The sequence below is a fragment of the Staurois parvus genome, unplaced genomic scaffold (assembly GCF_062004578.1).
Source record: "Staurois parvus isolate SC_StPar_1 unplaced genomic scaffold, SC_StPar_1.0 ptg000097l, whole genome shotgun sequence".
Classification (NCBI taxonomy): domain Eukaryota; kingdom Metazoa; phylum Chordata; class Amphibia; order Anura; family Ranidae; genus Staurois; species Staurois parvus.
In genome coordinates this window covers 10,178,177-10,199,680 of record NW_028317893.1, presented here as the reverse complement: position 1 = coordinate 10,199,680, position 21,504 = coordinate 10,178,177, and the positions used below count along the sequence as shown (strand labels likewise).

Here is a 21,504-nt window from a genome sequence, read left to right as displayed (position 1 = left end):
CTCTGTTCTGCCTTTATACCAATAAACTTCAATTGTTAAAAAAAAAAAGAAAAAATCTTCCTCATAGCTTTAGTTGCCTAACTTACCTGTAATGGATTACGACCCATGTTGAGCGAGCATCTGGATCTTGTAGAAATCTTCTGTGCAAGGATGCTTCCCTTTCTGCTGCTGAACTTCCAGTATTGAGGGAGTTAATAGCTCTAAATCTTTTGTCAAGCTGCAGTGAACAGGCCCCTAACGGGGACCTGCCCTCTACTCCTTCATTGGGAAAAGTTGTTTCATAGAGTACATGCATATAACATGTTCTTTTTAATGGGAGAAATAATCCTGTGATTCATCAGATTTATTTTCAGTCAGAGATTGGTTTAAATGCAGTGCGCACTTTGAAACAACTTTTTCCAATGGAGGAGAAATATTTAACTTGTGTTAGAGACTGTGCTCGACTGACTGGATTGGTCACTGGTCTTGGATAAGTATTCATGTGGGCAAAAAGGAAGGGATTTCTTCCGGTGGATAGGACCCAGTAATTGATGGTGACGATGGGCCCTCTTGGGGATTGGGCTGCTGTCTTTTATGTGCAAACTTAGTGTTGTTTCAGAATTCACACTTGATAAAAAGAAAGGGGTGCAAAGTGTCCAGACAAAATACAACTTCTGAAGTATGGTTTATAGACAACCATTCATGGGAATTGTTCCCATTAAATAGTATATGTTGAAACAAGATTTCAGGATCCTGCCATTATGATTTCTGAAACCTTTACTCAACATAACCATTCATGGGAATTGTTCCAATTAAATAGTATGCAGCAACAGCCCTGAAGAAGAGGGAGTCTACTCTCCTGAAATGCATTGGCTTGATGTATGTGTTACTATATTTTAATGAACGTCTATGAACCAAACTTCAGAAGCTGCATTTTTCTGGACACTCGGCGCTCCTTTCTTTTTATCTCAGTCTCAATGGAGGAGAAGGACGAAGAGGGCAAGTTACCATCCAGAGTTTATTCACTGTAGCTTCACAGAAGACACAGAGCTATCAACTCTCTTAGTGCTGGAAGTTCAGAAGCTGGAAAAGGATGGCTCAGCCTGCACAGAAGATTCCTAAACAATTCATCTGCCTGCAAAACACAGGAAATACTTCATTAACCTCCTTAGCGGTAATCCTGAGTATAGCTCGGGGTAAAATTTCTATACCAAGAGCGGTAACCCCGAGCTACACTCGGGCTTACCATGCGGCGCTGCTCTGGGGGTCCCTGCAGCACTTACCTTGTCCTTCGCTCCCACGATGTGTCCCCTGCAGCGTCCCTGGCCATCTCCTCCGGCCGATGCCGGCATCCGGCTTCTGTGTTCCGGTCCCTGTGACGTCGGGAAATTTGAATTTTTTAAAAAATGTCATTTTTGCTGTCATTGCTGTTTCAATGCATTTCACATACATTTTGTCCCTACTGCTTTGTCCTGTGCTCTGCCTGCATTTTGAATGTTCTTTCTGCCTGGAAACTTAGAAAAGTCCATGGCATCCAAAAAGCCTCCCTTTACGTCAAAAGCGGTTTTAGAACAGCGATAGTAAATCAGAACCACTTGCAGAATTGAGTGATAATGATTCGTGGGGAAATTCGTCATCAGGCACTGAAAACGATTTTGCGACTTTGCTCAGCGATGTGCGAATTTGCCTCTGTATTTCAAATTTCAGTGTTTTTGGTTAGATTATATTATTGAATTAAATTTATTATTATTATATTATTATTTTTTATGATTATTTTTAAAATTATAATTTATGATTTCGTGTTTCAAATTTTATCATATCCGGAATGTTTAATAGACTCTTGTTCGGACAGATTTCAGTGAGTTATTCCTAAAAATTACAGCCTACAATAAAAAACTACATATTTCCATGCAAAAAAATGGTACCGCTTTCAGCACAAAAAATTGGAAAGAATCATACCGCCAAGGAGGTTAAAAATAAACTAGGCTTCTAAAGCTATCATTTTGTTTAGTTTTTTTAGCTAAACTTCAGCTTTAATTTATTATTATTTATTTTAATACTGTAATTTTTAATGACAAATACAGGTAGCAGTGTCCATCTGCAGGTTGAAAATGTTTGTGTTATCAATAAAGTCTCCAGCCTGCATACTTGCACATTATGACACAATTACATCGCAAAGGGCTTTCCACCAGCAATGCGAGGTGTGCACTTTCCCCTCGTTTTTCCTTTGTCATCCCTATCATCTTCTTCCTGTCTTTTTCCAGGTCTGGATTGTTCTTTATTATCTAGCCACAGACAACCCAAGTCCTGGCCCCCCGAACGTTCATCCAGTGTCTTACAGATACCAGTATTGTACATTGATCTGCACATAACAAGAAGAGGGAGAAAATTTACTGCAAAAGAGATATACAGGGGTTGATTTTCTAAAACTGGAGAGTGCAAAATCTGGTGCAGCTGTGCATGGCAGCCAATCAGCTTCTAACTTCAGATTGTTCAATTAAACTTTGACAAAAAAAAAACTGGAAGCTGATTGGTTTCTTTGCAGAGCTGCATCAGATTTTGCATTCTTCAGTTTTAGTAAATCAACCCCACAGAGCCTCTTCTCCCATTAAAACCTAAATGCCACTATTTTTTTTCAAACTAAACTTTGTTTTAGCCGCTCTATAGTAAATCTACTGCTACAGAGCGGCAGGGCTGCTCAAAATCACATATATATACTTGATTTGCATCCCCAGGTAGGGGATGCGCGTGCATGCGCCATCCTACCTGCGCTGCCATTGGTGGCTACAGATGTAAACCACCAGGACCCGGACGGAGATTCCCCACCGACACCCGGCGATCAATAAGTAAAACTGACAGAGGAGAGACCTGTGTGCAAACAATACAGGTCTCTCTCCTGCCAGCAAGAACATGCTGCTGTCTATTTCTCTGCACAGCAGAGAAATAGACAGCATCATGTTTCCCTAGTAAAACACACACACAGTACATTATGTAAAACAGCACACAGCACATAGTTAACCCTTTGATCGCCCCAGATGTTAACCCCTTCCTGCCCATTAGTACAGTGTCAGTGCTTTTTATTAGCACTGACCACTGTGTCATGTCATTGGGATGTCAGTGGCAGTTAGTCAGTTTCCACCCAATATCAGAATGCCCACCACAGTCCAGCAGTCCTACTATAAGTCACTGATCGCCGCAATTACTAGCATAAAAAATAAAATTCCAGTATATATACCGCCATTTGTAGACGCTAAAACTTTCACATAAACCAATTAATTTATATGTATTGGTATTTTTTTTAGCAAAGACATGTAGCAGAATACATTTTGCCCTAAATTTATGATGAAATTTGATTTTTAAAATTTTTTTACTGGATATGTTTTATCGCAAAAAATCAAAAAAACTTTTTTCAAAATTGTCGGTCTTTTTTTGTTTATAGCGTAAAAACTAAAAAACGTACAGGTGATCAAATACCAGCAAAAGAAAGCACTATTTGTGGGGAAAAAAGGACATAAATTGTCAGCAATTGTCAGTTAAAGTAAAAGTGTCATATCACAAAAAAAGGCCTGGTCAGGAATGGGGGTAAACCCTTTGGAGGACAAGTGGTCAACTGGAGATTTGTTTTAGTACATAACGTAGTACTACAAAATTTATTGGCCTAATGGAGTCTGAACTTCCTAGACAGTCAATACAAAATACCACTTTTGGCAGAAAGCACATTTTTGGGAAACTTTTCAGTGTAATCCATTCGATAATACATCATTTGTCTTGGCACAAACTGAGAACTTCTGTACTTAAATTACCTAGGCAGATTATTACCAATAATCTATATTAATTGTATAAATTATGTATGAACATATGGCTCAGCTACTTGCATAAAGGTAATTATAGAGTACACATTAGAGAACATCAGTGTGATTTACAGCCTAATCATTTTGTCACTCAAGTCAAAAAGGAGTAACAAACAAATTAAAAAAATGACCTGGTCTTGTATGGTTTATGAAGTGCAAAATCTGCCTGGCTGCAATAAAATAAAGTTTTCTAGTTAGTTGCACTTCTTCTAAGTATAGTTAAATGAAGGTACATTTTTATGGTGCCATTCCATTTAGTGGTAAATAACAATATACCTAAATTGATTGCTTTCACAGCAATTTTCCTCCAGGTTGCCAATTAAATATTATATATTCTTAAAATAATGGGATCTGAGATTTTTATATTAGATTTGATCAGTCTACCATGCCTGAATTTAAATTAAGGCTTAAATATAGAGTATTTTATTTGGGAAAGTACATTTTACAAACAGCTACTGTGATAATAATTGATTAAATTGTAAAACTAATTAGAAGTGATGTTCAGAGGAGAAAGTATTCTAAGTTATCTTTCTGCTTTATCTGCCATGGAAATATCTACTTTCCTCAAACAAAATGGCAAACATATCTGTATATAAAATATTACTATCACTATCAAAGCAAAGTTATAATAGTAGTGTAGAAGCAAGCCAAATTAGTGGAGGCAATTAACAACTGTAATTTGGGATGCTATTATTTGGAACCCAAATTATTTGAGCACAAATGGACTGTTTAGGATCTATGAGCAATACATCAGAATGTAAAATAAATGCAATAATTTATTTATTTGAGCTACAGGGGATTTTGCATGTTAACAGCAACATGAATTTGCACGTTACATGCACAATCAGTAAGTATCAACGTTTTTAAAATTCCCAACCAATTTTGGGTGATCAGAAAGACTATATTTACCACAATATGAAAAAGATAAGGTCCACCTTTTGGGATGATTTGGCAGTTGCTCCCATACTTTTGTGTTCCTTCAGGAAAATAGATAAGGCCTGGATCCTGATAGACACAATTTGGAGACATTTAAAACTTTCTTACGTTTCATTATACACATGGCTCGAGAAGAAGTCGGAAGTGACGAAACGCATCAAAATGTGATGTCAGGACGCCAAACCGAAAGTAGCGGCGTGGCCATTTTGAATATTGGAAATCGTGGACTCTACTACACAAACTGCTGAGGACTGATTAGACGGATTTAGCAATTCTGCATGTAAGAAATCTATTAAATTTTGGTTTATACCTCATACTCCTTTATGGATGGATCTCTTCTTTACCTCTATGAGGAATTGTGGAAAGTAAAAAGGGTACTATCTGCATGGTGGATGGAAGCTGACAAGGAAACATTATACATACCCTGAAATGCTGGTTTTCACTCCAAGAGGGTAATTGCCTTTAATCCCACTAGTGTGAGGTGTCACGAAGTGTTCACTTCACTGTTTCATATGTTTTCCACGTTGTTAAGAGTGCACACTGAGTGAATATTTTGTTTGCATGATTAATGTGTCACTCACTTTTATTATTAATATTTTGTTTATTTTTTCACTTATTATTATTTATAATACTTGAAGGTAATACACTATTTAAGTTTCATTTTTTTTGAGGTCTAACGGGATCTGGATTGATGAATTGAGTTCGATACACTGAATATTATTTTTGAAGATATTGATATTTTTGGACACAATTATTTTGGACAATTATTTTTGATTTTTGTGAGACACTTGTATTGGATTTATATCACTACTTAACTTCCCTGGCGGTATTTCCGAGTGTAGCTCGGGGTAAAATTTCAGTACCAAGAGCGGTAACCCCGAGCTACACTCGGGCTTACCATGCGGCGTTGCTCAGGGAGTCCCTGCAGCTCTTACCTTGTCCTTCGCTCCCGCGATGTGTCCCCTGCAGGGTCCCCGGCCATCTCCTCCGGCCGATGCCAGCATCCGGCTTCCGTGTTCAGGTCCCTGTGACGTCGGGACGTACGGGCGCCGGAACCGGTGGCAAATTTGACATTTTTAAAAAATGTAATTTTTTTAAAAATGATTATTATATAGTAAAGCATTGCTGTTTCAATGCATTTCACATATATTTTGTCCCTACTGCTTTGTCCTGTGCCCTGCCTGCATTTTGACTGTTCTTTCTGCCTGGAAACTGAGAAATGTCCATGGCGTCCAAAAAGCGTCCCTTTATGTCAAAAGCTGTTTTAGACCAGCTAGAGAACAGCGATAGTAAATCAGAACCACTTGCAGAATTGAGTGATAATGATTCGTGGGGAAATTCGTCATCAGACACTGAAAACGATTTTGCGACTTTGCTCAGCGATGTGCGAATTTGCCACTGTATTTCAAATTTCAGTGTTTTTGGTTTGATTATATTATTGAATTAAATATATTATTATTATTATTATTATTTTTTATGATTATTTATTAAATTATAATTTATAATTTCATGTTTCAAGTTTTATTATATCCGGAATGTTTACTAGACTCTTGTTTGGACAGATTTCAGTGAGTTATTCCTAAAAAATACAGCCTACAATAAAAAACTACATATTACCATGCAAAATAATAGTACCACTTTCAACACCAAAAGTCGGAAATAATCATACTGCCAGGGAAGTTAAGTGGGTATTATTTATGAGATAGGGGTTTGAGTGTATTTAGAGAAAAGGTTTATGAATATTTTCTTATTGCTGTCATGAAAAATATCCAAAAAACTCAAATTTCGACATAAATGTAGGCCAAAATGTATTCTGCTACATGTTTTTGGTTAAAAAAAGCTAACAAGTGTATATTGATTGCTTTATGTGAAAGTTATAGCATCTACATACTATGGTATAAATAATGGAATTTACACAGCTTTTACTTTCTGACTGCCCGTCACTTTTCTTGAGGTGCTACCGTGCTAAAATACCAGGATAGTACAAACACCCCTAAATGACCACTTTTTGGAAAGTAGACACCCTAAGCTGCTGAGAAGCATATTAAGTCCATGGAAGATTTATTTTTTTCCACAAGTTTCTAAAAAAATGACAATTTTTTTTTTACACAAAGTTGTCATTTAAAATCTATATTTCTCACACAAGCCATGGGTATATGTGGAATTACACCCCAAAATACATTCTGCTACTTCTACTGAGTATGGGGATACAACATGTGTGAGACATTTTGGGAGCCTAGCCACATACAGGAGCCTGAATACCAATGACCACTTTAAAAGCCTGAAGGTGCGCAACTTCCTCATTTCACATCCTCACTACCTATCACAGTTTCAGAGGCCCTGAAATGCCAGGATAGCACCCCCCCGAAATGATCCCTCTTTTTGGAAAGTAGACACCCCAAGGAATTTAAAAAGAGCCATGGTGAGTATTTTGCAGATCTCATTTCATTTTTTCTCACAAGGTTTTGAAATATATAAAAAGAAAAGAACAAATATGTTTTGTTTTCTTTCTTCATTTTACAAAAACTTGTGGCAACAAAAGAGATCTGCAAAATACTCATCATGCTTCTTATCAAATTCCTTGGGGTGTCTACTTTCCAAAAAGGGGAAATTTGGGGGGGTTTGGTGCTATCCTGGCAATTCAGGGCCTCCAAAACTGTGATAGGTAGTCAGGAAGTGTAATGAGGAAATAAAGCCCTTTAAAAGCCTGAAAGTGCTTATTGGATTTTGGGGTCCTGTACTTGGCTAGACTGCCAAACCATCTCTCAGAGTAATTCCACATATGCCCATGACATGTGTGAGCAATAAATCATTTAAGTGACAATTTTGTGTAAAAAAAAATTTTTTTTTGTCATTTTCCAATAACTTGTGGTAAAAAAAATAACTTCTTCTATTCATTCAACATGACTCTCAGCAAATAGTTTGGGGTGTCTACTTTCCAAAAGGGATCATTTTGGGGGTGGGGACATTTTATGCCCAGCATTAGAAGTTTATACCACACATCATTCACGTTATTAACCACCTGAAAGCAAAGCCTTTTCTGACACTTTTTGTTCACATGAAAAAAATCATAATTTTTTCTAGGAAATTAATTTAAACCCCAAAACATTATATATTTTTGAAAGCAAACACCCTAGTGAATAGAATGGTGGGTGCTGCAATATTGTATGTCACATAGTACTCGTGCAACGTTTTTTCAAACGCAAATTAAAAAAAAAATACACTTTTTTTACTTTTAATGCACAAGAACACAATATATTATCCAATTATTTGGCAAAATATAAAACACGATAAAAGACGATGGTGTGCCAAGTAAACAGATACCAAACATGACATGCTTTAAAACTGCACATGCCCCGTGCAATGATGACAAACTCCATACGTTTTTAATATCCATAGGCAACGCTTTAAAAGCCTTTACAAGCTACCATTTTAGATTTACAGAGGAGGTCTAGTGCTAGAATTACTTCCCTTGATATGATGTTCACGGCGATACCTCACCGCAGGTGTGCACACGCAGGGGGGCGAGGGTGCTTTTTTTTTTGCACTGTCACTTTAATTTTTTTGATCACTTTTAATGCTATCAGAAGGAATGCAAATATCCCCTAAAACTTCAATGGGCATCGTCAACTCTATGGTCAGCTGGGATTAAAAATCCCATTTCAGTCTTTGAAGATGACACCAAGCTGTACAGTGGAATAACATCCTTACAGGATGTCTCCAACTTACATGCCGACCTCAATGAACTGTTTAATTGGGCAACTATGTGGCAAATGAGGTTTAATTTTGATAAATGTAAGGTTATGCACATGAGGGCTAAGAATATGCATGCATCATACATACTAGGGGGAGTACAACTGGGGGGGGGGTCAATGGTGGTGAAGGATCTTGGAGTTATGGTAGATCATAAGCTTAATAATGGCATGCAATGCCAAGCTACGGTTTCTAAAGCGAGCAAAATCCTCTTTTGTATTAAAAGAGGTATAGACTCCAGAGAGAGATACTGTATATTATTTTACCCCTGTACAAATCATTAATACCACCTTATCTGGAATATGCAGTTCAATTTTGGGTACCGATTCACAAAAAAAACATTGGGGAACTGGAAAAAGTACAGAGAAGGGCAACCAAACTGATAAGAGGCATGGAGGAGTTCAGCTATGAGGAAAGATTAGAGGAACTGAATTTATCTTCTCTTGAGAAGAGGAGATTAAGGGGGGATATGATCAACATGTATAAATACATCAGTGGTTCATATAGTGAACTCGGTGTAGAGCTTTTACCTTGAGGTCATCACAGAGGACAAGGGGGCATTCTTTATGTCTGGAGGGAAATAAATTTAATCTCCAAACACGGAAAGAGCTGTGAAAATGTGGAATAGACTCCCTCAAGAGTTGGTTCTGGCCAGCTCAGTGGATTGCTTTTAAAAGGCCTGGATTCTTTCCTAGATACACAGAATATAACTGAATATAACATTTATAGGTAAAGTTGATCCAGAGAGTATCCAATTGCCTCTCGGAGGATCAGGAAGGAATTTTTTGCCCCTGCAGGAGCAAATTGGATCATGCTTTTCTGGGTTTTTTGCCTTCCTCTGGATCAACTGTGAGTGTAGGATTATAACTTTTTTTTTGGTTGAAGTGGATGGACTTTTGTCTTTTTTCAGCCAGACTAACTACGTAACTATTTAACTATGTAATGGCAAGAGTGGGTACCGCTGGAGAGAAAAAATGTATTGGATGTTCATCCATTAGCCAAAACTCAAGCCTGAGGGTCTGAATACAATATAGAGATCAATTTAATAAATTTAGGACCAAAACCAAAGCTTTGGAGAAGTTGCACAAGTATGTCCATTCAACTGAATCAACAGCCTTGGCGGCATCTAAAGAAACCACAACTCTTGTACCAACATGATCGTGGGTAGCTTGCAGATTCATAAACAGCCTCCTGGTATTAAATGCAGTGTTTTTTAGGGGCATAAAGCCTGTCTGATCTGGATGCACTAAGGAGGTAATAGCTGTATTCAGGTGTATCGCCAAAACCTTGGCAAGGTTTAGGGATCAGGACTATAAGTGCCTCACGCATAGAGTCCGGTAAGGTAGAGGTCTGAAAAATGGCTTCATAGAGCCCCAGGAGCTTAGGAACAAAATCTAAGCATAATGTGTATAGAACACGAGAGACAGCCCGTCTGCCCGGAGCCTTAGCAGGTTTAAATTTACTGATAGCCATTTCTATTTCTTCCTTAGTTAGTAGAGCTTCAAGCATGACAACCTGTTCTGCTGACAATTTTGGAAATGAGGTGGAAGTAACTCTAGAGGTACACACATCACGGAAGTAATTAGCGAATTCCGCTGCAACAAGCAGCAAGTCAGACACAAATACCCCCGTGGTGGTTTTCAAGGTGATCACAACAGGGGGTCTGGAGCCCATATGAGCCAAATATGCTAATAATTTACTGTGGCGTTGAACTTTTCAAAAATGTGTTGACACGTAAAAAAGACGTTTTTTTTTGGCCTTTTCATAGGTTAATTTTTTTACTAATCTAGTGTGCAGTTTCAAATTGGTTAGCTGATCAGGCATGGGATCCAGGAGATACTGATCTTGGACACTAACAAGGTGTGAATTATCCTGTTGAAATACTAATTTGGAGGTATGTTTAGTTCTAGATATATGCATACTAAGGATAAAACAGACATGTTTTTTTAATGATTCCCATACCATTAGAGGGGGTGCGGTGTTGTAGTTTATCATGAAAAAATGGGTCCATTCCTCACCAAGGGTATCAGCATCAGAAATGGCTGTAAGCCAAAAGCAGTTTAATCACCATGTTGGGTCAGGTGGATTAATGTATGCCCGTTGAGTAACCCAGTAGGGGACATGGTCTGACAATAATCTGAGACAAAAACCTGTCTTTAAGAGTCTGGGACCTAAAATTGTGGATAGAGTGATAAAGTCAATCCTGGAAAAGGTGGAATGTGCGGCAGAAAAACAGGAGTATTCCCTACATTGGGGACAGAGATGCCTCCAGGTATCAATGAGACCAACATCAGTTAATAGGCAACTGAACCGCATTTCCCCTGTGTTTGAAGGAGGGAATGTTGGTTGATTAAATTGGTTCAGCGAAGGATTGAGGACTGTGTTAAAGTCCACCATCCAAATCGCAGGAATTGAGGCATACTGGGGCATAAAACTAAAACCATCGCTGAGTACAGCGGAATTGTAAGGGGGAGGAACATACAATAGCAGGGGATTGCCCAAGATACACACATGTAAAAAAAAATATCCTCAGGGTCCAACACCACATTCAATGGCTCGAGGTGCACTGATTTCGCAATCAGTGTAGAGACTCCGCTAGAGTAGCTAGTGTGGGTAGCATGGAATGTTCATCCTATCCAGGTTCTCTGCAGGGCTTTCTGCATGTGACCATCTATGTGGGTTTCAACTAGGGCCGTTATATCAACCCTTTGTTTTTTAAGGTAAGTAACTCCACAGTTTGTTGCAATTTATCACGGAGACCATGTACATTTCAAGTGAGACATTTTAGTTGGGCCATAAAGATGCCATAGAAATATTCAGAAGCCAGTGTATTCATGCTGGGACCCGCAAAAGTGACCTAGGCATGCGATGAAGTACAGCGATGTTACAGGGGGTATCCCCGCCTCTACAGTACAGACATACATAGAATAACAGATCACAAATATCTCATACATTGTCACCAAAGTGTAAAGAACCCTATCCCTCTCAGCTCTGCACACACCAACTTGCGCGAGCATTAGTCCCAAACAGTGCACCACAAATCTGGTTGTGCAAACTTGAAAAAACAACTAGGAAGATGAATAATCTCTAAAAAGAGAGACAAGATGGTAGGTACAGGAGCCAGCGAGCTAGCATACCATAGGGAAGGAAGCACTGGCCATGTGTTTCTGCTGAAGGACATCTGGAAGGAGCATGCAGCATCAAATATAGTGCAAAGTTGGTCCAGAAGAGCCTCTCTAGATTAGATAAGGGGGGGTATGAGAGGGTAGTTCCATGCATGTGGATGACAGAAGATGACATAGGTCATGTATACACATATGGCACTCAATATAGAAGAAATGAAGAGACACCCACAATGGTCAGGATAGGTTGAGCGGCAAGATGCCCCGTACTGGCCATGTACTTTTCTTCCAGAAACAGTAATTGAATACATAACAAACAAAAAGTGAGAAAAAATTAAATGTGGGCTGAAAGTCAGGTTCAGGAAGAGTCTAGCCAATCCAGCCACACATTGGCAGCCTCCGGTTCCTCAAAAAGGTTTACACGGTCTTCTCCAACCACGTGGAGATGTACGGGGTACAGCATGGCATACTTAAGATGGCAGACTCTAAGGCATTGTTTAACTGTTAGAAATCTATTGCGGCGACGTATCTCCGCAGAGAACTTTGGAAAAACAGCAATTTTCGTGTTGTCAAAAGGTATATTACCTTTCTCCCTAGAGAGGCGTAATATAGCATCCCAATCTTTGGAATTAAGAAATTTAGCAATAAAGGCCCATGGCGGGGCTCCTTGAGAGGGTGGTTTAGACACCATGGAGTGGGAACGCTCCACTACAAACATAGTAGAGAAAGTTAAAGAAGGCTTTCCAGGAATCCCGGTGGGTTGGTTCTCTCTGCGCCCTCAGGAAGGCTGATTAAATGGAGGCTATTGCACCTCATCCTATTTTTGAGGTCGTCCTGCTTCTGTTGCAATTGGGAGAGAAGATGGCGTGTCTGTTCAGAGAAGTCCGACAGCGGGAGGGAGGGCATCCTCCACTCGATTCACCCTGTCCTCAGCTTCAGATACGTGGGCCTGGAGCTTCTAGAGATCGTGCCAAATAAGGGAAATATCCACCTTAACTTCTTCTATTTTGGATATAAGTGATGTTTGGCAGGCCGAGATAGCTTCCAATACCCTAGCTGTCTCTGCTGATGAGGATTCCTGATCAGTAGAGGAGGAGCTGCCATCTTCCCCTGGTACATCCCGCTCTTTATGTCTGTCTTGTCCAGTTTAGCACTGGCATCCGCTGTTTTTCGAGGGGGAGACATGATTAGTTCTATTAGTCTAACCCAGGTCAGAGAAGCTGCTGTGTGATGCGCAGGATAGTTGAAAGGATAAATCTTTGGCAGAGACCTTACTTGAGACCTACTCCATGTCGCTAGGCCATGCCCTCCCTCCACAAGCTCTTTACCATATGTTTTATCTTTTAGCAACCTCTCAGTGTAAGTAACCTTTCTTACTTTTACTCCTCCAACAATAAACACATTCAGCATGAAGGTTTCTCTTCTGTCTTTCATCTTTATTTTTAACTCAATTTCTGGTTTTGAAAAATCTTTTACATGATATTTACCAAAATGGAACTTGAGATTTAGTTATGGCAACAGAAAGCTTTCAGGTTTACAATGTAGGATAACGTTTTCCTTATTTTGTTCCATTGCTCAAGATTCATGACTGAGCTCAGCAAGAGAGCTGTAGGGAAAGGGGCTACAAAGGATATTGGAAGAAGCCAGGAAGCTCTTTAAAGTTTAAGAAAATGAAAACATCCTTCCTTTCCCTTGTTTGGTAGTCTGTACAGTTGAAAAATAGCATTGAAATCCACTGCAATTTATAAGGGAAGATGAGCAAATATTTGTATATTCCAATTTCATTTTGTGAACATTTGCTTCATTACCATCTAGGTTTAAAATATATCTAAATCCCTTTTTTTGTTTTGAATATAGAAGGAAAAATTAAAACCTCTGTCAGCTTTTTTTGTTTTGTTCTTTTTTTTGTCTTATTTTGGGGTGATTTTCCTTAACCTCTAGTCTTGAAACAGATAATAAGAGTAGATCCTGCCAAAATAAGGAAAATACTCCCTTAGACAGTTATCACTGTGACATACTGTATGTCCCCATGGGATGATTTCCCCTCTATTCTTGTTCCAGTGACAACTGCAATTTTGGCTCTCTCATTACTTTCTACCTTATTGACAATGGTCTTCATAACAATGACAGAGATTCTAGTGCTTCCTTACTTCATCCAAAATTAGAAAAATAGCTTTAAGTAGACTTTAAATTTTCTAGCAATCCAATCTGCCAAGCCAGTCCATGAGGCATGTAGGTTTTCATTGGTCAGTTCGCTTCAAAAATTCTTTATTCTGGCTTCCAATTGGTCTAGTACTTTTTGCATCACTAATTCAGAACAGTATTTCTGTGGTGTTAATTGATTCTGCTGTTAGGCATGTAAAACTAAAAATAAAAAAGTTTCCCTGAATACAATGAGGTTTTAACGTGCGGTGAGTTGTGTGCATGACCAGCAGTCAAAATCACATTATGGCGATTCTAGTGAATTTTTTATTTTTATACACACAGAGACTGCTTTTGGCCATAAAAATAAATGGCAGCCAGCAAAATCTGAAAACTACACAACCCTAGAAGCACACAGCCACCCAAGTTGATCGATTGAGCTGGATTTTACATGCGAATATCGCTTGTGGCTGTCATGGCTGCTAGCAATAATCACTGTCTTCTCCCATGGGGAGAACACAATGACTCGGCAGGAGTGATTTCCCTGTCTACACTGACTTTGTTGATGGGGGAATCATAGGATTTTCTTTACTTTCTTTATTTTCTGTCCTGTTTGCACCATATGTGGCCCTATGTGAAATGGGTGTAGTTTGGTCTTGAAAAGGGCCTCTGTACTGTAAAAATGTGAAGTTATAGAATGCATATTCTAATTCTAAAATTGCCCAATCACAAACTAAATATCAGGCTTAGAAAATAATGTAATACCATACTTCCTAATAGCTTTCACCTATTCAGTTCATGCATTAGATGAGAGATTCATAAAACAATGCAAGTACCATTGTAAACAATCCATATTCTTACTTTCTGAATTGAAACAATTCCTTCTTGAGTATCTTTATCCACAGATATGTTGAAGACACTTTGGCCATCACCATCGACAATCTTATATTCCATTTCAGCATTTAGTCCCACATCAGCATCTGCTGCTTTTATTTTGGCTACTGTTGAGCCAATAGGTAATGATTCAGGAACATAATACTGATCAGACTCTAAAGAAAGAAGAAATTAAAATGATGAATATAAAACAATATTTTGCCTTGCATTGGGTTGGGAAGAGTTAAAATCCCTGCCATAGTGCCCCCTCTTTATTTGCCCTGGAGACCAGTGTCACTGGGACATAAAGGTGAAATCTAATTAATTTAGAAACAGCTGGCACAATATCCTAAACATTTGGTTAAAGGAAAAGTGAAGCATAATTTTGATTTCAGGAAATGTAAGCCCTTTTATTGCCCATTCAGCTGACTTTAAACTGTTTTTCAAATCAACCTAACAGATAGAGCATGGCTGGTGCATGTGAGGTGGCAAGTTAACCACTGAGTTGTATTTCACTAGTGGCTCTGGATTAGTAAACATGCAGTCCTATATAACACATTACACCTAATCTCCCACACACATTCTGGAGAACTGTGCACTGCAAGTGAAAAGGATCCAGATCTCAGTAGCTAATGGACTTCTTTACACCATCGGGGCAGAAGCTTGGACTAATTTGTGGTGGTGCTTACTTCCTTGCTTTATCTAGCTACTGCTCCACAGGTGGGCACACCACACACCACCCCAGAGCATCTAGCAACCATGGGATTTCTTCCTTGTCATCATCTCCTGAACCCTCCACTCCATCTACAGACATTACAGCAAAAGCAAAGCCCCACATGATGATTAGAGTGGGCATATTGTGACAAGCTCACACAGTCTCAAGTTGACACAAGGGAGTTAAATGATTAAATCAATTCCTTTCCAACACTAAACCACTCAGTACTAGACACTACTTTAAAATACATTTTGATGTCTTTAACCACATGCCTACTGGACACTGTCACCCCCTTCCTGCCCAGGCTAGTTCTCAGCTTTCAGCGCTGTCACACTTTGAATGAAAATTGCGTGATCATGCAACACTGTACTCATGAAATTTTTATCATGTTTTTGAGACTGATAGAGCTTTCTTTTGGAGGTATTTAATCACCTCTGGGTTATTTATTTTTTGCTAAACAACCAAAAATAACTGAAAATTTAAAAAAAAATAGGTTTTTCTTAGTTTCTGTTATAAAATGTTGTAAATAAGTGATTTTTCCCCTTCACTGATGTGCGCTAATGAGACTGCAGTTATGGGCACTGATAGGCTGCACTGATGGGCACAGATGAGGAGGCACTGATGGTCATTCACAGGCATCACTGATGGGCACTGAAAGGCAGCACTCATATATGGCACTGATAGATGGCACTGATAGGCAGCACTGACTGGCACTGATAGGCAGCACTGACTGGAACTGTTAGGCAGCACTGACGGGCACTGATAGGTGATACTGACGAGCACTGACAGGCGGCACTGACGGGCACTGATAGGTGGTACTGATTGGCAGCACTGATAGTCAGCACTGACTGGCACTGGTAGGTGGCACTGACTGGCACTGATAGGTGGCACTGAAAGGCAGCTCAGATGTGCACTGATATTTAGGATTGAAGTGCACTGTTAGACACTGATATGTGGCATTGATGTGGAACTGATGGACACTGGCAGGTGGCATTGATGGGCCCTGACAGGTGGCATTGATGGACACTGACAGGTGGCACTGATGGGGCTACACTGATCATCAGGGCACTGAACATCAGTGCCCTGATGATCAGTGGAGATGTCCCTTCCGAGGAATGCCGATTACCGGCTCTCCTCTTCTCACGAGCTGTCAGCGTGACAGCTTGTGAGGAGATGACTGCCGATAACCAGCATTTCCTTATTTACATGCAGTCAGCTGTGATTGGACACAGCTGATCACATGACAGAGCCGACATCATCGGCTCTTTTGGTGATCAGTAATTCTCTGTGTCCCAGGGACACAGCGCACCACCGATCACAAGGCTGCGCACCCCCGGGGGCGTGCACGTGCAGTTAGAGTGGAAGGACATCATATGCTGTCCTCCCAGAATGAGAGAACCGCCTCCTGTCCGTCATTTCCTTATATGGTGGGTGGGAGTCGATTAAAGTGCTTTCTCAATACAAATATGATCTTTTTAATGTCACAATTTATGTCAGAGGTGCTAGAGGTGGGGGACAGTGTTAGTTACATTCTCTTGGCCTCTAGTTTATGCTCTTTATTGGTTCTCCTCTTACCTATCTTAGCTCACCTTTAGTGCCACCTCCAATTCTGTCTCCTCCTAATATTTCCTATTTCTGCAGGTGTTCCCAAGTCTCTGCCCTCATGTCCCTTTTTTTCTCTTCGTACACCTTCTACTTGGGTCAGTTCATAACCTCACATAGTTTCCAATACCATCTCTATGCAGACAACATCCAAATCTCTCTCTCTACTCCTCAGCTCACTCCTTCTGTTTCCTCACACATCACTAATTTACTCACTGATAGTATCTTCACTGATTTCCACTAGCCCAACATAAAAAAAATCAAACTATTAACAATAACAACTCACAAACCCATCCACAACTCTGCTCTAAGCTACATCTCAGTTACTTCAAAGACCACCTGCTCTCTACCTCCCTCATCACCTCCTTACTTGCCCACCTCCAAGACTTCTTCAGAGCCTCCCCTTTCCTCCTAAAACCACTACCCAGTCAGTATGGCCATTCCCTGCCATTAGGTGATTCTAAGATCCTAAGAAGAGGAAAATATCCTTTCTCCGTATCTACACCACATTTTTAACAATGTTGTGACCTCTTCTTCTTTCATTCTGGAAATGCTTAAGGTTGTGTTCAACCTCTATCATTCTTAAACACAGATATCAAATTGTAGCAAACAATACCTGCTACTAATCTTCTAGAATTAGTCCCTCAGTTAATACATCCTGTTAAACTGATTTCACAAAAGATAGACAAACCCCTAATGATACAAGAAAGATCCTTAACTTACTTAATTATGCTGAGACCCACAAAACTCTTTCTCTGCCCCCACTTTGAATGCGGGGGAGGCATTTGATAGAATGCATTGGGGTTAACTTTCTCAAGTACTTCAAAATTTCACCTTCTCAAGCACTCTTAGCATGCATTAGCCATCATTGCCAGGTTTACATGTATAAAATTCTGTCTAAACCAATTTAAATTGCTAAAGCTGCTTGTCAAATGTGCTTGTTTTCTCTTAATAGTTGTCTTTTTAATGGGACCCCTTGTGCTACCATCAAAACTAATCCTCAAATTTGAATCTTCACCTACAACCACAGGTCACATAAGGTCAACCTCTTTGCAATTGATGTGTTGCTTATGCTTACCGACGCAGAAGAAATTAATTCTATATTTACTACTACTATCTCAAATAATAAGATACAACATTTTATATAGTAAACCTGGGGATAGATCATATGACCCAGCATTCCTTTTGAATCTTATTCCCCAAAACACAGGGCAACGATTACATTTTTTACTTAGGAATCACCCTCACTGTCTCTAAATGATTGCATTACACCTCCTATCTCCAGATAGACTTAGCACAATTAGTTTCAATTCTCCAGGTCTGGCTGATTAGCAATCTTCAGAATGCTAATTCTCCTTCAGATTTTAATTTCCACAATCTCCCCATCCCAATCTGTCCTTCCTGATTTGCTAATCTTAATTCTATAATTTAATCTTATACTTTTATACCACATTCCTCCACTCAAATATGGCATGTGAATGGTAGTATGCTGGTTTGAAGACTTACACATAGACTCTGGTGTAAACTATTATCAGGTTTATTTGTTGAATATGAAGCATTAGTCCAGAAATATCTTCATTATTTAAGACTGACCCATATCTTTCAGCAAACAAAATCTATTGACTTTACAATCTACCAATTTCTATCTCATGTAAGTCACAAGCTAAAGGAATTACAATATTTTACAATCTCCTAAATGATAAATGAGCCTTTACTAAATCCATTCCTCTCCCTAAGTGGGAAAGAGATCTCTTCTTACACTTACTCACAATGGCTTAAAGTTCCCATCTACACTACCTCCTATTGTGTCAATATTTGGGAACCCTTTCAAAAAATAACTTTATGATGGTATTTAATGCAATACTGTTTGGCCAAGTTGTCTACATTCTACTCACCCTTGTATTTGAGGGACTGTGGCCAGGTGCGTAATCTATTCTACACCTTCTGATCCTGAAAAAATACTGTAAGCTACTGGAAATATATCTCCCAAATTATTTCTGAAGTAATCAAAATCTTCAGATCACCTTCCCATCCTTATTGAATTTAGGAAAAGATAACACTGCTCCTTGCTTCCAAACTACAGTTACTTATATTTTATTAACAGTCAGATCGATTATTGGCAGATATTGGAAAAACATCACTACCCTCGATGTCTCTGAAGTTTTTAGGATTGCACAGCTTCCATTTTAACTATAATAGTCTCCTAGCCCTCAGGAATGACAACACTTGAAATCCTTGGTCCCTGTAGTCTAAGTGCACTTTGGTTTCATAGTGCTACTTCACTATATCTGACTCTTTTTATTTTTTTTTCCATTAGAACGTTAACACTTAAAATTGCTGTATTGTTAAGGTGAGTGCGACTCAATCGTATGTAGCAGTTTAAAAAAAAAAAAAAAAAGCATTCGGGGAATTGTCAATTCCTGCATCTTCCATAATTTTTCTTCTTTCTAAATATTTTTTTTTCTGCTGTACGTCCTCTTTTGCCTTGGTACGTATTATCAGAGTAGTGCCCAGATATTTATGATATTTACAATCCCTTGTCTGTTAGCCTTAAAAGAGTCCAAACTAATTCTGTTTCAATAGAGTTCAAGAGGGTTTTGATTTATCATCTGAATTTCAGCTGTTTGGTGAACCTCCCTGTCTGATCTGATCCTGGGATGTTCATTTAATTAATAGGTTTAAGCATGAGGAAACAACACTGTGATAGTAGATGACTCCAGACATAGTAAATGAGAACAAGTAAACCCATGTATTATGGTACTTTTACATCATATTTTCTATACATATTTTATTAGTATATACTACAGTATATGCAAGATTAACTTCATGTAGTTGGTAAGATGAAATAAATCAAGCTGTAAATGTTACAGAATTTAGATTCTTTTGCACCAGAATGTCAGGACTACAAGATTTGGTGAGGAACTTGTTTGCTTGGTGAAGAGGGTTTTTATGCTAGTCAAGGTGAATATACAGAAAAATAAGGGTTAATGCATCATTTAAGGGTTAAATTGGTGCTATGTCCATTTTTGGGGAGTTAGTTTAAGTGTCAAGCTAAGTGTTTTGTTGGAATTTAAGGGTGCACTCACAGGGGCAATTAGCAGAATTCTAGAAGCAAGAATCAGTAAATTCCTGCAAACGAAATGGCAGGTATGTGTGTGAAGCTGTGGCTACTCAGTCCATACAATGCAATGACAGGCTGACAGCAGCCCCAGCTATCCATGACTCCTTGCACAGCCAGCAAATAACTGTTGGCTGTGAGAGTACATTGTCTCAGTTAGGGACAGATGATCATGGCTGGATTTGGATTGTCTGTGTCCAGTCACAATTGCGACAGGTAATCATTGGATGTGCAAACAGTAATGGATAGCTACATCCACCTTCAGCCTGTCATTGTATTTTTTGGATTGAGTAGTCACAGCTCTTCACACACACCTGTCATTCCATTCATAGGAAACCACTTATTCTTGCCAATGTTTTTGAACTATTTAAAAAATTCATATACAGTTGTGTTCAAAAAAGTTAATAAACCTCAAAATCCTTCTAATAGCTTTTATTTCCATACACACAAATGCATTGGGAACACTAAACATTCTATTCCAAATCAAAACATGAAGAAAAATATATATCAAATTTGTGTTGTTCCTCTAAAAAAATTGAAGAAAAGTGAATATTAGACTGTTAAAAAAAATAGCAGTGTTTGTATTCTTTACAAACTCAAACATTCACTATATAAACTGAAAAATGTTTGAAGATTTTGCTTTCCTTTGAATCACTTAATTAATATTTAGTTGTATAAGCACTGTTTCTGAGAACTGCTGTACACCTGTGTTGCATGGAGTCAACCAACTTCTGGCACCTGTGAACAGGTATTCCAGCCCAGGATGATTGGACTACATTCCACAGTTCTTCTCTATTTCTTGGTTTTGCCTCAGAAACTGCATTTTTGATGTCACCCCACAAGTTTTCTATTGGATTAAGATCCGGGGATTGGGCTGGCCACTCCATAACGTCAATCTTGTTGGTCTGGAACGAAGATGTTGTACATTTCCTGGTGTGTTTGGGGTCATTGTCTTGTTGGAACACCCATTTCAAGGGCATTTCCTCTTCAGCATAAAGCAGCATGACCTCTTCAAGTATTCTGATTTATTCAAACTGATCCATGATCCCTGGTATGCGATAAATAGGCTCAACAACGTAGTATGAGAAACATCCCCATATCATGATGCTTGCACCATGCTTCACTGTCTTCACAGTGTACTGTGGCTTGAATTCAGTGTTTGGGGGTCGTCTGACAAACTGTCTCTGGCCACTAGACCCAAAAAGAACAATCTTACTTTCATCAGTCCACAAAATGTTGCGCCATTTCTCTTTGGGCCAGTCAATGTGCTCTTTGGCAAATTGTAACCTCTTCAGCACATGTCTTTTTTTCAACAGTGGGACTTTGCGGGGGCTTCTTGCAGATAGCTTGGCTTCACATAGGCGTCTTCTAATTGTAACAGTACTCACAGGTAACTTTAGACCTTCTTTGATC

General features: G+C 39.0%; 1 protein-coding gene across 2 annotated transcripts in view; it reads right to left on the bottom strand.

Moving 5' to 3' along the window:
- Window positions 1-21,504, bottom strand: part of CDH7 (cadherin 7) — a 340,655-nt gene that overhangs the window by 71,353 nt on the left and 247,798 nt on the right. For both annotated transcript variants that reach the window (XM_089671067.1, XM_089671068.1), the window contains exon 6: window positions 14,645-14,832. In XM_089671067.1, the coding sequence (XP_089527193.1) occupies window positions 14,645-14,832 (188 nt within the window). The remainder of the gene's footprint in view (window positions 1-14,644; window positions 14,833-21,504) is intronic.